The following is a 21,199-nucleotide window of genomic DNA, read 5'->3' on the forward strand; positions in this document are numbered from 1 at the left end:
GCTGGAAGGGGACGGGGCTCTCGCGGTAAGACAGCCTATCAGAGCGCGCAGAGAGCGCGAGGCCACGCCCCCCTGACGTCACAGTCTCATAGATGTTTAAACGTAGAATCATAGAGCTGGAGGAGAGCGCGCACAGTGTTTTTACTGACGTGAACGTGCTCGTACCGGAAGCGGGGCAGGTTGGGGAGGCCGGGGGGGGGGGGGGGGGGGGGGGGGGGCATGTCTCCCGCCTCACTCATGTCTGTCCCCACTTTTTTTTTTTTTTTTTTTTTCAGCCGTTAGAATCGTATAGTCCACTGCATGCGGAGAGCGGACTCCGAGCCGTCCGTGAACGCATCATGAGAGAACAATAATAATAATAATAATAATAGTAATTATTTATTATTATTATTATTATTATTATAGACTTATAATCATAGAACAAGAGACACAGAGAATGACCAAGAAGGTAAATATTGGAAATTTATTCGCAGTTTGAAACAGTTTTATCCTGGTCAGGGATTTATTGTCATAATACAGGGTGTATACACACACACACACACACACACACACACACTGAGCAGCATCAAACCAGGTCCCGAACTGAGCACTGGGACCAGATCTGTGAGGACGGGATCTTCGGGGATCAGGTGAGGTGGATCGGGGTCAGTCCAGGACCAGGTCCAGGTCCTCACGTCCCCCCCGCTGTGGGGTAGTGATCGAAGCTCCCCAGGTAGTCCAGCGCGGCCCGGTAGCACAGCTGGTACTGCTCCTGGAAACACAGGGGGGGGAGGAGGGTTTTAGAGAGCGGGGCAGGAGGGGGCGGGGCTTATGGCGGCGGCGGCGGCGGCGGGCTCACCTCCGTCTGCACCATGCAGGGCCTCTGGGTCCGCAGGGTCCTGACGGTCTGGAACAGGTCCACCACGCCCTCGTAGCGCATCCTCTCCAGGACCAGGCTGAGGGCGACGAACACGCCGGTCCTCCCCACACCAGCGCTGACACACACACACACACACACACATGCCCGATAGTGTTTTGAAAAGGCTCCAACTGTGGCTCAGTGTGTGTGTGTGTGTGTGTGTGTGCGCGCCACCTGCAGTGCACGGTGATGGGCCCGTCCTGTCCGAACTGCTCCTTGGTTTTATGCACCTGGCCGATGAAGTCCATGACTCCGCCCCCGGCGCTGGGCGCCCCCTGCTCCGGCCAGTCGGTGAACTGGAACTGCCGGATGGTCCTGGACTGACCGTCCTGCGGGAGTTGGTGGGGGGGGGGGGGGGGGGGCATCAGTGTGGTGCAGTGTGAAGGGGGGGGTAAGGGGGGTGGGTGGTTGAGTCGTACCCTGGCGTCCGTCACTTTGAACTCCCTCAGGACGTACTGCGGCATGTTGTACTCCGCCATGGGATCCACCACGAAGTACTGGTAGCGGGCGGAGCGCTCAGCGGGCCAGTACTGGTGGCATTTCTCCTGGGGGGGGGGGGGGGGGGGAAGCAGAGGACATCCGTCCGGACGGGGGATGGGGATGGGGATGGGACCGCTGACGTGACGGAAGCTTCTTACCCGTCCCATCTCGCGCAGCTTGGTGAGCATGACCACGATGGTGGAGTTCTGCTCCCACAGCATCCTCCAGAAGTCCTCGGTGGTCTCGGACAGCGGGCCCTGGGTGGCGATGTAGGCCCTCTGCTGCCTGCAGGACCACAGACCCCACCCCACCCCCCACAGACCCCCCCCCCCAACAATGATATCTTGCACTTGTATCTAAGCTACGTAGTGTTCCACTGAAAACTCGTTCGGCTTCCGGACTGACCTGTAGCCGTCGATGAAGCTGGCGTTGATGTAGTCGGAGCCCTCCACGCCTCTGATTGGCTGCAGGCAGACCCGGGCGGACTCGTACGGCAGGACGTTCACCAGGCGGTTCTTGAACTTGTTGCACGGCAGGCTGGCACTGATGAATCTGGAGGTATGTGACCTGGAGTCCGACAGCTTCTGCAAGAGGGACCGGCCAACATTTGGAGCCACTTCACTGAAGAGCGACCAAACGAGGCGTAACCGCGGCAACCGACTGAGCCCCGCGAGGCCGCGGCACCTTGAACTCCAGCTGCATGGCAGTGACGGTCTCCCCGCCGGCGGCGGTCTCGGAGAGCTTCTGGACGTGGGCGTACAGGTTCCGGGCGGGCACCTCGGTGTTCCCGCAGGCCGCCGCCTCCAGCAGCACCTCGTGGACGAAGACGTACTGGTCCTCCGTCTGGACCATGTAGTTCCTCTGGGCCCGCATGCAGGTCACCTGGCCGTACACGTCCACCGTCTTCTCGTGCTTCATCCGCTCCAGCATGGCGTCGATGGCGATGAAGCAGCCGGTCCGGCCCACACCGGCGCTTGGGGGACAGGCCCAGGAAGAGCAGAGACATGAGAACCGGTCCGACGGTGGAGATAAGAGGTAGGTCCGGGTCCGGGTCCGGGTCCGGGTCCTGACCTGCAGTGGGCCACCACGGGGCCGGCGTCCGGAGGGTTACAGGACCGGACTCTCCGCAGGAAGCCCAGGATGGACGAAGGATGACTGGGAACGCCGTGGTCCGGCCAGGACAGGAACTGGAACTGACGCACTTCCCGTTTCTCACCTGAACCGTTCTGTTACACACACACACACACACACACACACACACACACACACACACACACACACACACACAAACACACCGAGTTAACATGACAGTTTTAACCCCCCATAAAGACAGTTTTAACCCTCTAGAGACAGTTTCAATTCCCCCTAAAGACAGTTTTAACCCCCCAAAGTCAATTTTAACCATCTATAGACAGTTTTAACCCCCACCCCCCCCCCACCCCCCCCACCCCCCACCCAAAGACAGTTTTAACCCCCTAATGACAGTTTTAACCCTCTGGAGACAGTTTTAACCCCCCCAAAGACAGTTTTAACTCCCCCTAAAGACAGTTTTAACCCTCTAGAGACAGTTTCAATTCCCCCCAAAGACAGTTTTAACCCTCTAGAGACAGTTTCAATTCCCCCTAAAGACAGTTTTAACCCCCCAAAGTCAATTTTAACCATCTATAGACAGTTTTAACCCCCCCAAAGACAGTTTTAACCTCCTAATGACAGTTTTAACCCTCTAGAGACAGATTCAATTCCCCCTAAAGACAGTTTTAACCCCCCATAAAGACAGTTTTAACCCTCTAGAGACAGTTTTAACCCCCCCTAAAGACAGTTTTAACTCCCCCTAAAGACAGTTTTAACCCTCTAGAGACAGTTTCAATTCCCCCCAAAGACAGTTTTAACCCTCTAGAGACAGTTTCAATTCCCCCTAAAGACAGTTTTAACCCCCCAAAGTCAATTTTAACCATCTATAGACAGTTTTAACCCCCCCCCCCCCCCCCCCCCCCCCCCCCCCCCCCCCCGCCCCCCACCCACCCAAAGACAGTTTTAACCTCCTTATGACAGTTTTAACCCTCTGGAGACAGTTTCAATTCCCCCTAAAGACAGTTTTAACCCCCCATAAAGACAGTTTTAACCCCCCAAAGACAGTTTTAACCCTCTACAGACAGTTTTAACCCCCCCTAAAGACAGTTTTAACTCCCCCTAAAGACAGTTTTAACCCTCTAGAGACAGTTTCAATTCCCCCCAAAGACAGTTTTAACCCTCTAGAGACAGTTTAAATTCCCCCCAAAGACAGTTTTAGCCCTCTAGAGAGAGTTTCAATTCCCCCTAAAGACAGTTTTAACCCCCCAAAGTCAATTTTAACCATCTATAGACAGTTTTAACCCCCCCAAAGACAGTTTTAACCTCCTAATGACAGTTTTAACCTTCTAGAGACAGATTCAATTCCCCCTAAAGACAGTTTTAACCCTCCATAAAGACAGTTTTAACCCTCTAGAGGCAGTTTTAACCCCCCCTAAAGACAGTTTTAACTCCCCCTAAAGACAGTTTTAACCCTCTAGAGACAGTTTCAATTCCCCCCAAAGACAGTTTTAACCCTCTAGAGACAGTTTCAATTCCCCCTAAAGACAGTTTTAACCCCCCAAAGTCAATTTTAACCATCTATAGACAGTTTTAACTCCCCCTAAAGACAGTTTTAACCCCCCAAAGTCAATTTTAACCATCTATAGACAGTTTTAACCCCCCCCAAAGACAATTTTAACCTCCTAATGACAGTTTTAACCCTCTAGAGACAGATTCAATTCCCCCATAAAGACAGTTTTAACCCCCCAAAGACAGTTTTAACTCCCCCTAAAGACAGTTTTAACCCCCCAAAGTCAATTTTAACCATCTATAGACAGTTTTAACCCCCCCCCCAAAGACAGTTTTAACCTCCTAATGACAGTTTTAACCCTCTAGAGACAGTTTCAATTCCCCCTAAAGACAGTTGTAACCCCCCCTAAAGACAGTTTTAACCCCCCAAAGACAGTTTTAATCCCCCCAAAGACAGTTTTAACCCTCTGGAGACCATTTTAATGCCCCCTAAAGACAGTTTTAACCCCCCCAAAGTCAATTTTAACCATCGAGAGACAGTTTTAATGCTCCCCAAAGACAGTTTTAACCCCCCCAAAGTCAATTTTAACCATCGAGAGACAGTTTTAATGCCCCAAAATCAATTTTAACCATCTAGAGACAGTTTTAATTCCCCATAAAGACAGTTTTAACCTCCCCAAAGCCAGTTTTAACCCTCTACAGACAGTTTTAATGCCCCCTAAAGACAGTTTTAACCCCACAAAGTCAATTTTAACCAATTTTGAGGTTTGAGGATGACAACGCTGAGGATTACACACTCCACAGTGGAATCCGAGTCTCACCTTCACGAGGGCGAAGGTTCTCACGCTGTACGAAGCCAGTTCCACACAGTCCAACAAGGTGACCCGGATCGTCCCGAAGGTCTCCGAGCCCCGGCCGGGCCAGTACGGGTCACACTTCACCTGTTCCAGAGACCACAACGCCAGGTTACTACTCATCTAAGATTTCCCCCGTTTCCAAGGAGACGGGGACCGTTCCACGGTCCTCACCCGGGACCTCTCCTCCACCCGGGTCATCATGACCACGGTGCCGGTCCTCTGCTCCCACACCATCCTCCAGAAGTCGGCCGTCGTCTCGGGGAGTGGGCCCTGCGTGGCGATGTAGGCGTTCTGCTTCCTGTAGCCGTCGATGTAGTTGGCGTTGATGTAGTCGCTGCCCGGGACTCCTGGAGCAAGGCACGAGAGCGTCACGGAGCGGATCCCGGCAGAACGTGTGCTGCGCGGGTCCTGCGGGCGGTCCTCACCGGGAACCGGGGCCAGGACGACCCGGGAGTGGTCGTACGCCACCACGTTAGCATAGCGGTTCTTGGGCTTGTTGACCTCCAGGTTGGAGTGCTCCCAGGTGAACTGCTGATCCGGATCGATGGACTGACGGGACAGGGACAGGGTGAACCGGGCTCTTACCTCTGGTCCTGCAGCTGGACTTACCTCGTACTCTTGGGCAAAGCGCAGTCCGTCATTGGCCTTCAGTCTCTCGATGTGATCGGCCAGATCGCAAATGGCGATGGGAGGATGTTCCCTCATCCCTGCACACACACACACACACGGAGGAGTTCTAGTGTGTGTGTGTGTGTGTGTGTGTTTGTGTGTGTGTGTGTACCTTGAGTCTGATAGTTGAGCCTCCTAACCTCTACAGGGTCTAAGCAGTGGTCCAGCAGTGAGTCCTTCAGCCCCACCATGTGGTCATCCTTTGTAGGACAAGTTCGCTTCCTGAGAGGACAGACAGAGGGGACAGAGGGGACAGAGAGGACACAGGGGACACAGGGGACACAGGGGACAGAGGGGACAGAGGTTGCAAGCAAGACAGGCATCATCCGGGGGACAAAAACCACAATCAGTAGATCATCCTCTCTGTATGAGCCTAGGACCATCACTGTCAGATGTAGAGGTCTGGAGGGTTCTGTTGTTGGTCCTGGTCTGGGGCGGCTATGAGGACTGGGTCTCATGGGGGGGGGGGGGGGGGGGGGGGGGGCGGACGAAGACCACTGACCTTTCCTGTTCGCTGGATCCAGAGAAGAACAGAGACCAGAGGACAAGAGAGAGGGTTCATTTACTAGATACTGGCAGCGACAGAACCAATACCCCCGCCCCCATCGCACAGCCCCGCCCCCACCGCATAGCCCCGCCCCCACCACACAGCCCCCCACCCCAGAGACCTATCCACACCCACCTCTTGAAGAGTAGAATGGCGATGACGATGACGACGATGAGGACCACAGCCAGGACTGGACCCATGACCCACAACAGCTCAGGGTCCTCCTGGGGGTGCTGGACCACCGAGCTGGACCCGAGCAGGAAGGCCTCAGACAGGGGGCTGAACGTCAAGGTCTGCTGCTGCAAAGGAGGACAGAGTTAAGACCCGGACTAGATCCTTCCAAATGTCAGACCTTAAGGAGTCAAGACCAAGACCAGAGCCTTCAAAAACCAAGATCAGGACTTTAAGGAGTCAAGACCAAGACCAATACCTTCCAAAACCAAGACTAAGACCAAGACCAGAGCTTTCCAAAACCAGGTCAGTCAGAGGTCATCCTCAGACTCCAGGTCAGAGGTCACTCACAGTCTCATGGTCAGTCAGGTCGGCCAACAGGAAGCATCGGTACAGCCGCCGCCCGCTGCCGGTGAGTCTGTCCTCATGGCCCAGAGTGAATGTCTCCGGCAGAACGTCCAGCTTGGCAGCGATGTGGGGCCGCAGGAAGTCCAGGTCCAGGTCCTGGTCCTGGTCCTGGTCCGTTTGGAGGAGCTGGAGGTGGAACGGGGCAGACCGTTACAGGAGCGCCGGCCGTTGCCATGGAAACAGAGCATTGTGACAAGACACTGAGGACATAAATGTCAAACTGCCTGACCGTTTTGACGGTCTGTTTCCACGACTACCAAGTCAGACGAAGTAAAAACTTTTTGGAAATGCTACAACACTGTCTCCATGGAAACGGTGGACACGTTGATGTGGACTGACCTGGAGCAGGTCCAGGTCTTCAGGAGTCTTCAGAGCTGCAGTCACAGGAACAACAACGATGTAGAAACACCTGCAGAAGAGGACCAGATCAAGGTCTAGACTAAGGTCCAGACTGGAGTGTGGTCTCCTGTCCTCCTGAATCCCAGGACAGCGGATTCCTACGGACCTGACCGAGGATCCGGCCGGGACTTGAGGCAGCCTGACGGTCGCCGTCCCGCCGTCGTCCCCCGGGTGCTGGTACACCACCGGTTTGGCGGTCAGCAGGTCGGGCGCCGTTCGGACGGACACCTGCTGCTGGACGTCCCCGGCGCCGTCCCCCCGGCTCATCAGCACGAAGGAGTACTCTGTGTCCGGCTCCAGCTGCCGGATCAGCTTCCTCTGCAGGTCTCCTGGAACCTCCACACTCTGCTGGTTGTAGAAAATCTTGAGAGGACCTTGAGACGTGAAGGTTTGGGGAATTTCCCAGGTGAGAAGGACCGAGGTCTTCGTCACCGTCTTCACACCGAAGCTCTTGGTGAACGCTGAGGGGAGAACAGGTGGTTAACGGCAGAACGCCGCCTCGTTCTCGGTTCCTTGTTAAGATGAGTTCTTACCCGGCCCGGACACGGACATGGTCCTGCTCTGGATGCTGGGGCTGAGCGGTCCGCCCCCCTTGCTGGTGAAGGCTTGAACCCTGATGTCGTAGGTGGTGTCGGGCTGCAGGTCTCGGACGGTCACCCCGGTATCCGCGGTGACCACGGTGTGGTTCTGCTGGCTGTTGATGTCTCGGTACACCACCGCGTACTCGACCACCTTTCCGTTCCGGTCGGCCAGAGGCGGGGGGTCCCAGGTGAGACCGGCGGACGTGGCCGTCAGGCCCGCCACGCTCAGGTTCTGAGGGTAGCTGGAGGGAACGTCTTCGGGGGTGCTGATGTCCTTGACGTGCTCCTCCCCGGTCCCCGCCCGGTTTTTGGCGCACAGCTTGAAGGTGTAGACGGCCCCCTTGTGGAGACCTGTGACGGTGAAGTGATCGTCGGTCTTCTTGAAGTCCTTGGTGGTGAAGGCCTCCTCCTCGGTCCTCTTGTACTGCAGCTGGTAGCCCACCAGATCCCCCGCCAGCTCCCTGGGGGGCTGCCACTGGATCAGGGCCGTGTTCCCGATGGTGGTGCTGATCATCATGGTGGGCCTCCCAGGGACTGGAACATCGTATAAAGAACATGACAGACAGGAGGTATGAGGACAGGAAGTGTGGGGACAGGAAGTCTGAAGACAGGAAGTCTAGAGATAGGGCGTTTGGGGACAGGAAGTCTGTAGACAAGAAACATAGATAGAGAGTCCGGAGACAAGAAATCTGGTCAAGACTGGCAAGAGGTCCTGATTTTGTCCTGGTCCTGGTCTTCACTTGGTCTTGTGTTGAAGACACTGACCTGCCCCGGAGGTGGAGGCCACCTTGGCCTTGCTCGGAGCTCCGCCCCCCCTGGTGGTGTAGGCCTCCACAGTCACAGAGTAAGTGGTCTCTGGTAGCAAGCCGGCGATGACGGCGTCCCGAGCGTCCGGGGAGGACACGTCCAGCACGAGCGGCTGGCCGTGAGGTTCTCCGTTCTCCAACCTGCTGCAGACCAGCCGGTAGCCCTGGACCTGGCCGTGGGGCTTCGGGGCCAGCGGGGGCTTCCAGGTCACCCTGAGGGCGGAGGAGTTGACGGCTTGTGCCTCCACCTTCCTGGGCGGAGCTCCAGACACTGAAAAACAGAAGCGCTGCTGCATGGGGCGGGGCTTCATGGCGATGGGCAGACGGTCTACTGGACTTACTGGACCGGATCGTTCTAGCCTGGACCGGCTGAGTGAACACTCCTAAACCCATCTCCGAGCGAGCCGCCAGGGAGAACGTGTAGGACGTGTCCTCCTTCAGACCGTCCACCGCGAAGGAGCCCGTCGCCGCCAGCGACACGTGACGCTGCGGAGACACCCCACCAATCAGAGGACAGCCGAGGAGAGCTGCCCGCCGGACAGGAGGTCACAGTCACCTTGTCGGAGGGATTGTCCGATTCCCAGTAGACCAGCTCAAAGCCGATGACGTCGTCTTGAAGGGGCCAAAGCCAGGACAGCATGATCCGCGAGTCCAGCTCGGCCTCGGCCTCCAGGGCTGCCGGCTGACCTGGAACTAGAACGGTCAAAGGTCAAAGACGGGATCTAGGACGGACGAAAAAAAACAAAAAACAAAAAAACAGGCTCTAAAATGATCAAAGGCAGATCCAGAACAGCCAAAGAAAGGATTGAGAATGTTAAAGGCGAGCTCTGGAACATCAAAGACGAGCTAGGTCAAGGACGATCTCTAGCACAGGATCTACAACGGTCAAAGACAGGATCTAGAATGGTCAAAGATGAGCTCTCGAACAGTCAAAGACAGGATCTAGAATGGTCAAAGACGAGCTCTCGAACAGTCAAAGACAGGATCTAGAATGGTCAAAGACGAGCTCTCGAACAGTCAAAGACGAGCTCTCGAACGGTCAAAGACAGGATCTAGAATGGTCAAAGACGAGCTCTGGAACGGTCAAAGACGAGCTCTCGAACAGTCAAAGACGAGCTCTTGAACGGTCAAAGACAGGATCTAGAATATCAATGACAAGATCTAGAACAGTCAGAGAACATCTACAATGCAAACAAAACAGCTTTTGAACAGTCAAACAGGATCTCGACAAGTCAAACACATGATCTACAACAGTTAAAGGCAGAATCTAAAATATCAAAGACAAGCTGTAGAATGGTCGGATTCAGCATGGCAGGATCCAGAACAGTCAAAGACAGGACCTAGACTTTCAAAGACAGGATCTTCAACAGCCAAAAACAAGATCTAGAATGGCAAAAATGAGCTCTACAACGGTCAAAAACAGTATCTATTCTAGAACAATCAAAGACAGGATCTAGAATGATGAAAGACGAGTTCTACAACAGCAGATAAGAAAATAGGATCCATGAAGTCTGAAGCATGCAGTGGACCGCGTCCTCACCTCCCTGCTGGGTTTTGATCTGCAGGACTTCAGAAGGGGGTCCGTCCCCCACCGAGGTGAAGGCCAGGACTCTGAGGCTGTACGTGATGTCCGGAACCAGCCCTGAGATGCTGGCAAACCGCCCGTCGTCGGCGTTGTGCTTCCGCCACGTGGCGAGCGGGGACTCGTGGTCGGGACTGTAGTAGACCCGATAGCCCTGGATCTGCCCGTTGGGTTCTTCTGGAGGGTCCCACTGCACCAGCATGGTTCCGGAGCTCAGCATGCGGGCCCGCACGTGGAGGGGCGGAGACGACGGGGCCTGCTCACTCGTACGGGTCGCCACCACGGCGCCGGGAGGCCCCCGGCCCACGTTATTGACCGCCATGACACAGAACAGGTACTCCGTGAAGGGGCTGAGGCCACCGACGCTGTACCGGGTCGTCGCCACGCCGTCCACCTCCTGGAAACCATTGTCCGAGAGCTTGGTGCGGTACTGGATCACGTAGTAAGACACGGGTTCAGGATTTCCAGAGTCCCAGGTGACGGTGACGCTGGTGGCTGTGGTTTCTGTCACGGTGAGAGAACTGGGCGGCCGAGGAAGGGCTGTTGGACAGAAGAGACACAAACGCCTACCTGAACCAGGACCTGAATCCTGAACCTCTGCCTGAACCAGGACCTGAATCCTGCAACCACTTCCTGACCTTTGACGGTGACCTGCGCCGTGGTCTCGATGGTGCCCAGGGAGGAAACCGCCACACAGGTGTAGTTTCCGGATTGGTGGATGTTGGTGAGCTCCAGGACATTCCGGCCAATCGGCATCTCGTCTGCCTGCGTCAGCTCCGCGCCGCCGCTCGTCCACTTGACGTGGGGCATGGGGGCGCCGACCGCCACGCACGTCAGGTTGACGCTCCCGCCGGGCATCAGCTCGTGGTTGTTGGGTGGGATGGAGAAACGGGGGGGCACACGGCGAACTGCAGGGGCAGAAAGAAGGCGGGGTGAAGCGAGAAAACAAATCCTGAAAAGGTGTGGGCTCTGTCTCCATGGAAACGGGAGTAAATACAACGTCCTGAAAAGTTTTGGGCTCTTTCTCCATGGCAACGGGTCCAACTGTGCTGGGCGCTGTCTTGTTAGTTGACGAGATAGTAGGAAGTTATGATGGACTTAGTGATGTTCAGAAGAAATGATAGTGAGCAGTTAGCATACAGGAAAGCTTGGATCTTCATGTCTCATGCCGGGGTGGGGTAGGGGGGGGGGTAAGTTTAGAATTATGAAGATACACTTGAGGGACAGCAGGGAGCAGCTTAACATGCTTTCTAGTTAACAGTTGGGCAAGCTGTGTCTAATCTATGGCTAACCAGCGGCTAATCTATAGCTAATCTGTGGCTAATCTATGGGTAATATATGGGTAATCCGAGGCTAATTATCGGCTAATGTTTGGTTAATCTGCGGCTAATCTCTAGCTAATTAATGGCTAATTTGTGGCTAATCCATGGCTAAACTGTGGCTAATCTATGGCAAAACTGTGGTTTATCTTTTGCTAACCTGTGGCTAATCTATGGCTAACCTGTGGCTAATCTATGGGTAATATATGGGTAATCCGAGGCTAATTATTGGCTAATGTTTGGTTAATCTGTGGCTAATCTCTAGCCAGTTAATGGCTAACCTGTGGCTAATCTATGGCTAATATGTGACTATTCTATATCTTAACTGTGGCTAATCTATAGCTAAACTGTGGTTTATCTTTAGTTAACCTGTGGCTAATCTATGGCTAATATGTGGCTAATCTATGGCTAACCTGTGGCTAATCTATGGCTAATCTGTGGCTAATCTATGGGTAATATATGGGTAATCCGAGGCTAATTATCGGCTAATGTTTGGTTAATCTGTGGCTAATCTCTAGCTAATTAATGGCTAACTTGTAGCTAATATATGACTAATATGTGGCTAATCTATGGCTAACCTGTGGCTAATCTATTCCTAAACTGTGGTTTATCTTTTGCTAACCTGTGGCTAATCTATGGCTAACCTGTGGCTAATCTATGGCTAAACTGTGGTTTATCTTTTGCTAACCTGAGGGTAATCTATGGCTAACCTGTGGCTAATCTATGGGTAATATATGGGTAATCCGAGGCTAATTATCGGCTAATGTTTGGTTAATCTGTGGCTAATCTCTAGCTAATTAATGGCTAACCTGTGGCTAATCTATGGCTAACCTGTGGCTAATCTATGGCTAATCTGTGGCTAATCTATGGGTAATATATGGGTAATCCGAGGCTAATTATCGGCTAATGTTTGGTTAATCTGTGGCTAATCTCTAGCTAATTAATGGCTAACTTGTAGCTAATATATGACTAATATGTGGCTAATCTATGGCTAACCTGTGGCTAATCTATTCCTAAACTGTGGTTTATCTTTTGCTAACCTGTGGCTAATCTATGGCTAACCTGTGGCTAATCTATGGCTAAACTGTGGTTTATCTTTTGCTAACCTGAGGGTAATCTATGGCTAACCTGTGGCTAATCTATGGGTAATATATGGGTAATCCGAGGCTAATTATCGGCTAATGTTTGGTTAATCTGTGGCTAATCTCTAGCTAATTAATGGCTAACCTGTGGCTAATCTATGGCTAATATGTGGCTAATCTATGGCTAACCTGTGGCTAATCTATGGGTAATATATGGGTAATCCGAGGCTAATTATTGGCTAATGTTTGGTTAATCTGTGGCTAATCTCTAGCCAGTTAATGGCTAACCTGTGGCTAATCTATGGCTAATATGTGACTATTCTATATCTTAACTGTGGCTAATCTATAGCTAAACTGTGGTTTATCTTTAGTTAACCTGTGGCTAATCTATGGCTAATATGTGGCTAATCTATGGCTAACCTGTGGCTAATCTATGGCTAATCTGTGGCTAATCTATGGGTAATATATGGGTAATCCGAGGCTAATTATCGGCTAATGTTTGGTTAATCTGTGGCTAATCTCTAGCTAATTAATGGCTAACTTGTAGCTAATATATGGCTAATATGTGGCTAATCTATGGCTAACCTGTGGCTAATCTATTCCTAAACTGTGGTTTATCTTTTGCTAACCTGTGGCTAATCTATGGCTAACGTGTGGCTAATCTATGGCTAAACTGTGGTTTATCTTTTGCTAACCTGAGGGTAATCTATGGCTAACCTGTGGCTAATCTATGGGTAATATATGGGTAATCCGAGGCTAATTATCGGCTAATGTTTGGTTAATCTGTGGCTAATCTCTAGCTAATTAATGGCTAACCTGTGGCTAATCTATGGCTAATATGTGACTATTCTATATCTTAACTGTGGCTAATCTATAGCTAAACTGTGGTTTATCTTTAGTTAACCTGTGGCTAATCTATGGCTAATATGTGGCTAATCTATGGCTAACCTGTGGCTAATCTATGGGTAATATATGGGTAATCCGAGGCTAATTGTCGGCTAATGTTTGGTTAATCTGTGGCTAATCTCTAGCTAATTAATGGCTAACTTGTAGCTAATATATGGCTAACCTGTGGCTAATCTATTCCTAAACTGTGGTTTATCTTTTGCTAACCTGTGGCTAATCTATGGCTAACCTGTGGCTAATCTATGGCTAAACTGTGGTTTATCTTTTGCTAACCTGAGGGTAATCTATGGCTAATCTGTGGCTAATCTATGGGTAATATATGGGTAATCCGAGGCTAATTATCGGCTAATGTTTGGTTAATCTGTGGCTAATCTCTAGCTAATTAATGGCTAACTTGTGGCTAATCTATGGCTAATATGTGGTTTATCTTTTGCTAACCTGTGGCTAATCTATGGCTAACCTGTAGCTTATCTATGGCTAATATGTGGCTAATCTATGGCTAACATGTGGCTAATCTATAGCTAACCTGTGGCTAATCTATGGCTAATATGTGGCTAATCTATGGCTAAACTGTGGCTTATCTTTTGCTAACCTGTGGCTAATCTATGGCTGTTGTATTGCTAACAAAGTGGTGAGTAAAGGGACTGGAGGTCATGCCTTTGAGTCATGATCTTCATGCAGGACTGGCGGTTTGTGAAGTGAGTCCAAGTTAGAGTTTGGGGGGCGTTCGGGGGGGCGGAGGTGCCGGGACGGGCCTGGGGCGAGCGGCAAGACGCCGGCGCCGCCCGGCTCCAGTCCTCCGGGCCTGAGAGAACCAACCTTCACGCTGATCTGAGCCGTCAAGTTACAACGTTTGGTTTAGGTTTTTTTTGGGGGAAGGAGGGAAAATAAAGAAGAGGAGACAGTAAAACAGGAACAGCAGTCGTACGTATCAGTCGTTGGAGTCCAGCACGTTCTGGGGGAGGGGTCTCACCTCGGACGTAGAGGTTGGCCGGGGCCGAGAAACGGGTCCCGGCGCTGTTGACCGCCACGCACTCGTACTTCCCTTGGTCCGACTCCTCGCTGTTCTCGATCTGAAGCGCCCCTGAGGACGGAGTCCACAGCCGTCTGTCAGATTGACGAAATCCAAAAGGAAAAAAAACCCCACGGCGAGACGAGCCGCATGCAATGAAGAGGCGTCCATATTTCAGGAAGGGGTCCTGAAATATGACGGAGGAGGTGACGGAGCAGGCAGCGCGGAGGACGACCTGGCGCTCTTACCTCTGATCGGTGTACCACCTGTCAGGTCATTTCAATGCAAATGAAACCAGAGAGAACCGTTAGTGCGGAAGGGGGGGGGGGGGCAAACAGAAGCAACGGCCACCGGAGGGGAGCAGCCGTGAGACCCGTCATGACTCAACTCATGTCAGATTTCAAGCTTTTGTTGGTGAAAAATAATAGAATTCTATTATGTTTTCACGACGGGAAGCGGTCTGTGATTCCAGATGGGGGATCCGTGTGTGTGCGTGTGCGTGTGTGTGTGTGTGTGTGAGCGTCACCTGAGCGCAGCTGCTTGATCCGCCCGCCGTCGTCCTCCGTCTCCACCGGGAGGAAGTCCTTGAACCAGCGGATCTCGGGGTCCGGGCTCCCGCTGGCGGCGCACAGCATGGTGGCGGTCCGGGTTCTCTCCACCACCTTCAGCTGGGGCCCCATGTCGATGGCGGGGAACCCGTGAGGGATCTGGTCTTCTGTGAACCCACATGGAACCACGTCGGAATCCAGACCTGCTAGAACCGTCCTCCGGGTCTGGTTCCGCTCTCACCCTCCAGGACTGTTAGCTTAGCGCTGGTGCTAATCTCCCCCACCCCGTTGGCGGCGGTGCACTCATACACGGCGTCGTCCCGGTGGAACCTCAGCGGCTGGATCCGCAGCACGGACCCGGAACCGGAACCGTCGTCAAACTCCATCACCTGGGCCGAGAAGAAGAGCTGGAGGAGCGGTTCCACCGGGCGGGCGTTCCGGGGTTGAGGACGCGGTTTACCTCAAAGCGCTGCGAGCTGACCTTCTTCCCCTTCTTCATCCAGGTGATCCGGGGCCTGGGCTCACCCGCCGCCCGGCACACCAGAGAGGCCACGCCCCCAGAAACACCCGTCTGGTCGTCAGGGGCCTGGGTGAAGCTGGGTGGGCCTAGAAGATCAGGTCCAACAGTCAGCCCGGTACTAAACGCCGTCTCCATAGAAACAAGGGAGACGAAGGTTCTTACGTTGCGTGCGTGACGGCAGCAGCAGCCCGCTCTGCAGCAGCAGCAGGTGCAGAACGGTCCTGCTCAGTCCCAGCTCCATGTTGAGCCGCGCGCCCCCCCCCCCACCCCCCCCCAGGGGGTTTACTCCACCCACATCTGGAACATCTGGAACATCTGTCAACAGAACATGGTGGAACTGATTCAGATCAGAGGTGGAGTGGAACATGTCTGGGACCGGGACCAGGACCGGGACCCGGGCCAGCTCCTGGGGGAGCTCCGGCCGGGCCGCAGGCCAAACCTCCTGTCAGCGAGCGTCACTAGAACATGGAGGAGGGAACAGATGGTGGAGAACGGCTGCCAGGAACACTGAGAGCGGGACCGGGACCAGAGAGAGATCTCGACAGACCGGGATCAGGACCAGAGAGAGAACTTTGACAGACCAGGACCAGACTGAATGTTTCATCCCAGTAATCCCATTGTCCGATTCCAAAATGGCCGCCCGAGACAAAAGACTCAAGACAAGATGATTAAGAGAACAGAGTGGATGAATCGAAGATTATAGATATATATGTCCAGATCTAGAGGAGTCAGGAAGTAGTGACGGGCGACAGGAACCAGGAAGTAGTGACAGACTACAGGAACAGGGAAGTAGTGACAGACAACAGGAACCAGGAAGTAATGACAGACAACAGGAACAGGGAAGTAGTGACAGACTACAAGAACCAGGAAGTAGTGACAGACTACAAGAACCAGGAAGTAGTGACAGACTACAGGAACCAGGAAGTAGCAACAGACTACAGAACCAGGAAGTAGTGATGAATTACAGGAACCAGGCAGTTGTGACAGACTAAAGGAACCAGGAAGTAGTGACAGACTACAGAACCAGGAAGTAGTGACAGACTACAGGAACCAGGAAGTAGCGACAGACTACAAGAACCAGGAAGTAGTGACAGACTACAGAACCAGGAAGTAGTGACAGACTAAAGGAACCAGGAAGTAGTGACAGACTACAAGAACCAGGAAGTAGCGACAGACTGCAAGAACCAGGAAGTTGTGACAGACTACATGAACCAGGAAGTAGTGACAGACTAGATGAACCAGGAAGTAATGACAGATTACAGGAACCAGGAAGTAGTGACAGATTACAGGAACCAGGAAGTAGTGACAGACAACAGGAACCAGGAAGCAGTGACAGACTACAGGAACCAGGAAGTAGTGACAGACAACAGGAACCAGGAAGTAGCGACAGACTACAGAACCAGGAAGTAGTGACAGACAACAGGAACAGGGAAATAGTGACAGACTACAAGAACCAGGAAGTAGTGATGAATTACAGGAACCAGGCAGTTGTGACAGACTAAAGGAACCAGAAAGTAGCGACAGACTACAAGAACCAGGAAGTAGAGACAGAATGCAAGCACCAGGAAGTAGTCACAGACTACAAGAACCAGGAAGTAGCGACTGCCTACATGAACCAGGAAGTAGTGACAGACTACATGAACCAGGAAGTAGTGACAGACTACAAGAACCAGGAAGTAGTGACAGACAACAGGAACCAGGAAGTAGTGACAGACTACATGAACCAGGAAGTAGTGACAGACTACAAGAACCAGGAAGTAGCGACTGCCTACATGAACCAGGAAGTAGTGACAGACTACATGAACCAGGAAGTAGTAACAGACTACATGAACCAGGAAGTAGTGACAGACTACAGGAAGTAGTGACAGACTACAGGAAGCAGGAAGTAGTGACAGACTACAGGAAGTAGTGACAGACTACAGGAAGCAGGAAGTAGTGACAGACTACAGGAAGTAGTGACAGACTACAGGAAGCAGGAAGTAGTGACAGACTACAGGAAGCAGGAAGTAGCAACAGACTACAGCAGGGGTCCTCAAATACAAATCTGGACGGTCCACATTTGTTTTTTCCATACAAGCATGGGTCTGGGCTTCAGCACCCTGTAGGAACCCAGTGGGGGGGGGGGGGGGGGGGGGGGATACTTAGCGATACCAGCGATACCAAGCGATACCGAGCAATGCCGGACAGTGCGGGGTGCCGCAGAGAACACGGAACACGGCGCATGGGGGCGGTCCTTGTACAGCCACTCCCCTCCCCCCCCCCCCCCCCCCCCCACCCCCCGTACATTGCGCCCCAGGCCTGCCGTCTAGTCGGCCTGTGCCTGGGACCGGCCCTGGGTCCATTTATTCATGTCGGTCATGTACAAGGCAGGTCGAAGGTGCTGTCCGTCCCGTCTTGCTAAGCAGCATGCACGCTCTCTCAGCCAATCAGCGCATCGTTGTCATAGAGATGACAGCCCATAATATCCTGTCCCCCAGGCAACAGCCAATCAGCGCTGTCTCCCTCTTCTCTCAAGCACACACATGCATGCACGTACACACACGCACACACACAGCACGCAGGGCGCTGAGTGATTGAATACAACGGAAGTGGGAACATGAGAGATATCTGACTAAATATTAAATAAAAATTAGCGATAGAATAGTAGCGCATAGCGATAGATTGGTGATTAATAAAAATAATCTATTTTTGAAGAAAGATTTTTTTTTTTTTTTTTTGTGGAAAAGTGCCATTTGCCCTGGGTCCGCTGGGAGGTATGCCGCGGTCCTGTCGTGGACCGCGGTCCGCTAATTGAGGAACCTGGGACTACAGGAACCAGGAAGTAGTGACAAACTACAGGAACCAGGAAGTAGTGACAGTCTACAGGAAGTAGCAACAGACTACAGGAACCAGGAAGTATTAACGGACTACAGGAAGTAGCGACAGACTACTGGAACCAGGAAGTATTAACGGACTACAGGAAGTAGCGACAGACTACTGGAACCAGGAAGTATTAACGGACTACAGGAAGTAGTGACAGACTACTGGAACCAGGAAGTATTAACGGACTACAGGAAGTAGTGACACACTGCAGGAAGCAACAACAGACTACAGGAACCAGGAAGTATTAACGGACTACAGGAAGTAATGACAGACTACAGGAACCAGGAAGTATTAACGGACTACAGGAAGTAGTGACAGACTACTGGAACCAGGAAGTATTAACAGACTACAGGAAGTAGTGACAGACTACTGGAACCAGGAAGTATTAACAGACTACAGGAAGTAGTGACAGACTACTGGAACCAGGAAGTATTAACAGACTACAGGAAGTATTGACAGACTGCAGGAAGTAGCGACAGACTACAGGAACCAGGAAGTATTAACGGACTACAGGAAGTAGTGACAGAGTACAGGAACCAGGAGACATTATATCGGAAACTCAATCTGGTTTCATTAAGTGACGTTGAATTCACAATAATATAAGACTTATTCTTGATTTGATTGACTACAAGGATTTAATTAACGACATGTCGAGATTTCTTTAAAGCATTTGACTTGTTAGAGCACCAATTCATGTTTAAAACATTAGAACTGCTAGGATTTGGAAATCACTTCATAGATTTGGTTCAATTAATATATACGGACACTAACAGTACCGTTATACTACCACAGGGCACTTCCCCAAGATTTTCAGTTAATAAGGGAATAAAGCAGGGCTGCCCTGTCTCGCCCTTACTGTTCATTGCAGCAGCTGAGATGCTCTCGATTCTAATGAAAAAATCCGACTTTGACAAATTAACTATTCTAGGGAAACAACTAACCATCAGTCAGTGGGCTGATGATACAGACACGTTCATGAAAAACTCTGATCAACTGCCAAAAATCTTTGATTCTGCTGATTTTTTTTGTAAAGCGTCTAGTTTAAAATTAAATTTCAGTAAATGTGAATTATCGCCTACTCATGACTACCTAAAGATGATTGAAGATATCAAACTCATGGACAACCCCTAACCCATCGGACTTTCATGTGGACAGATCCCTCTTATTTTATAGGTTTTATTTTATTTGCTCTCTTCTTTCTATCTTGTATGACTTTTTGTGTTACTTTTCGTACCTCTTTGTACGACTGTTGATGTTGCCTTGGTTCAATTAAAAAAAAAAAACTACAGGAACCACAGACTACAGGAAGTAGCAACAGACTACAGGAACTAGGAAGTAGTGACAGACGACAGGAACCAGGAAGTAGTGACAGACTACAGGAACCAGGAAGTACTGACAGACGACAGGAACCAGAAAGTAGTGACAGACTACAGGAAGTAGCAACAGACTACAGGAACTAGGAAGTAGTGACAGAGTACAGGAACCAGGAAGTAGTGACAGAGTACAGGAAGTAGTGACAGACTAGAGGAACCAGGAAGTAGTGACGGGCTACAGGAACCAGGAAGTAGTAGCGATGGGTTACAGGAACCAGGAAGTAGTAGTAATTATTTAGGAGTAAAATGGCCATTTCAAAATAAGGGCTGGTAATCAGCTGAATTATGTCTCCCATTGGATTCCATGTTAAAGGCGTTTAGAAAGTCCTGTGATTATTTTAAAACACTACTCCTCAGTTTTCAAAATAAGACGCCGGTCCGTAGAAGACTGCTTTCAAAGGGTTCCTGGGTTATCTCTCTGCTGACTCCGTCACTCTGCTGGCGGCCATGTTGGCGTTTTGTTTTCCCGCGGTGACGGCAGCGGGTCCGTACGGCCATTCTGGACTCAAATCTGGACTCAGGCCAAATCTTTCCTCCCTTAGAGAGAGAGAGAGAGAGCGAGTGTGTGTGTGTGTGTGTGTGTATGTGTTCTTTCCTTTGTTTTTCGTTTTAGTCGTTAATTAATTTCCTCCAAATATTTTTTCCTGCCTGTTTTTGTTCATATTTCCTCGATCAGTTATTTTTTTTAATTAATTTTGGAAAATTAAAAAAAAGAAAATCTTGCTTTCTTTAAACTTTTCTTGTTATATTTTCAAATTCCGTCCTCTGATATTTTTGAAATAAATTTTTTGTCCTTTTTTTTTTTTTTAACTCGGGTTCTCTCCGCTCTGGGATTTATTTTCCCTCATCTTTTTCTCCTTCCTCTCATTTTTTATTGCTTTTTTTTTTTTAAATAATTTTTTTCCTGTCTTGGGCAATCTTTTTTTTTTAATGTTCATCCGGTATTTAGTTTTTATTTTCCTCGTCCCTCAGAAATTCTTAATTCTTTTTCTTTTCTTTCCTCGGTTTTATTTTTATTGACATGTCCCGCACTGACGCCGCTCCACAGACCCATGAGCCAGAACACAGCGGGATAACCGGGAGACAAGGAACAAATCAGCAGACAACCACGAAAACCATATGTGCTGAAAGAAACCAAAGCTTTAAATTTGAAAAACAAACAAAAAAAGATGACTGATAAATCTTCATATCACCGGTTCAGTGTTTATTTTTTAGTTTATCTACAAACATCTATTTTTTAAGTTCAGACCTCAAACACTTTTAAAATTGTTTATCCTGAATAAGATTTAAAAAAAAAAATCCCGAAAAAGTAGCTTTAAAATGTACAAATAAGAGTCTTAATGTGACTGAAATCCAACTTTTAGAATTTGTGATGCACTTTAAACTGCTCGTGGTTACTTCATGGAAGGTTTCAAAGTGCAATTGTGAATTTAATCCTTTATTCTGAAAAGAAAAAGTGAAATTATGCTTCTTACCATGTTTGTGAGCTCTCTGAGCTCCCGTCGGCTCTGACTGAGGTGTCGAGAATTAATCCTTAATCCAGAAGAGGGTGAAAACATGTGAAAATGCTCGAGAGGAGGCTAAATCCCGCACTGCGCT

The 21,199-nt window shown here is 50.7% G+C and overlaps 1 protein-coding gene across 1 annotated transcript; it reads right to left on the reverse strand.

The window, feature by feature from the left end:
- Window positions 1–455: 455 nt before the first annotated feature.
- On the reverse strand, window positions 456–21,199 carry ptprfa (protein tyrosine phosphatase receptor type Fa). Its single transcript, XM_030087646.1, has 30 exons — window positions 21,076–21,199; window positions 15,528–15,680; window positions 15,306–15,451; window positions 15,087–15,234; window positions 14,824–15,012; window positions 14,259–14,369; window positions 10,617–10,886; window positions 9,937–10,518; window positions 8,953–9,089; window positions 8,738–8,882; window positions 8,356–8,667; window positions 7,543–8,124; window positions 7,116–7,470; window positions 6,950–7,019; window positions 6,554–6,736; window positions 6,167–6,330; window positions 5,987–5,998; window positions 5,597–5,706; window positions 5,425–5,522; window positions 5,241–5,364; window positions 4,987–5,162; window positions 4,780–4,899; window positions 2,450–2,604; window positions 2,063–2,351; window positions 1,784–1,962; window positions 1,537–1,663; window positions 1,318–1,443; window positions 1,073–1,227; window positions 839–974; window positions 456–751 (listed from the first exon to the last, which is right to left on the reverse strand). The coding sequence occupies exons 2-30, from the start codon at window positions 15,604–15,606 to the stop codon at window positions 671–673; spliced, it is 5,361 nt and encodes a 1,786-aa protein (XP_029943506.1). The 5' UTR covers window positions 15,607–15,680; window positions 21,076–21,199; the 3' UTR covers window positions 456–670.

The sequence above is a fragment of the Salarias fasciatus genome, unplaced genomic scaffold, assembly GCF_902148845.1.
Source record: "Salarias fasciatus unplaced genomic scaffold, fSalaFa1.1, whole genome shotgun sequence".
Classification (NCBI taxonomy): domain Eukaryota; kingdom Metazoa; phylum Chordata; class Actinopteri; order Blenniiformes; family Blenniidae; genus Salarias; species Salarias fasciatus.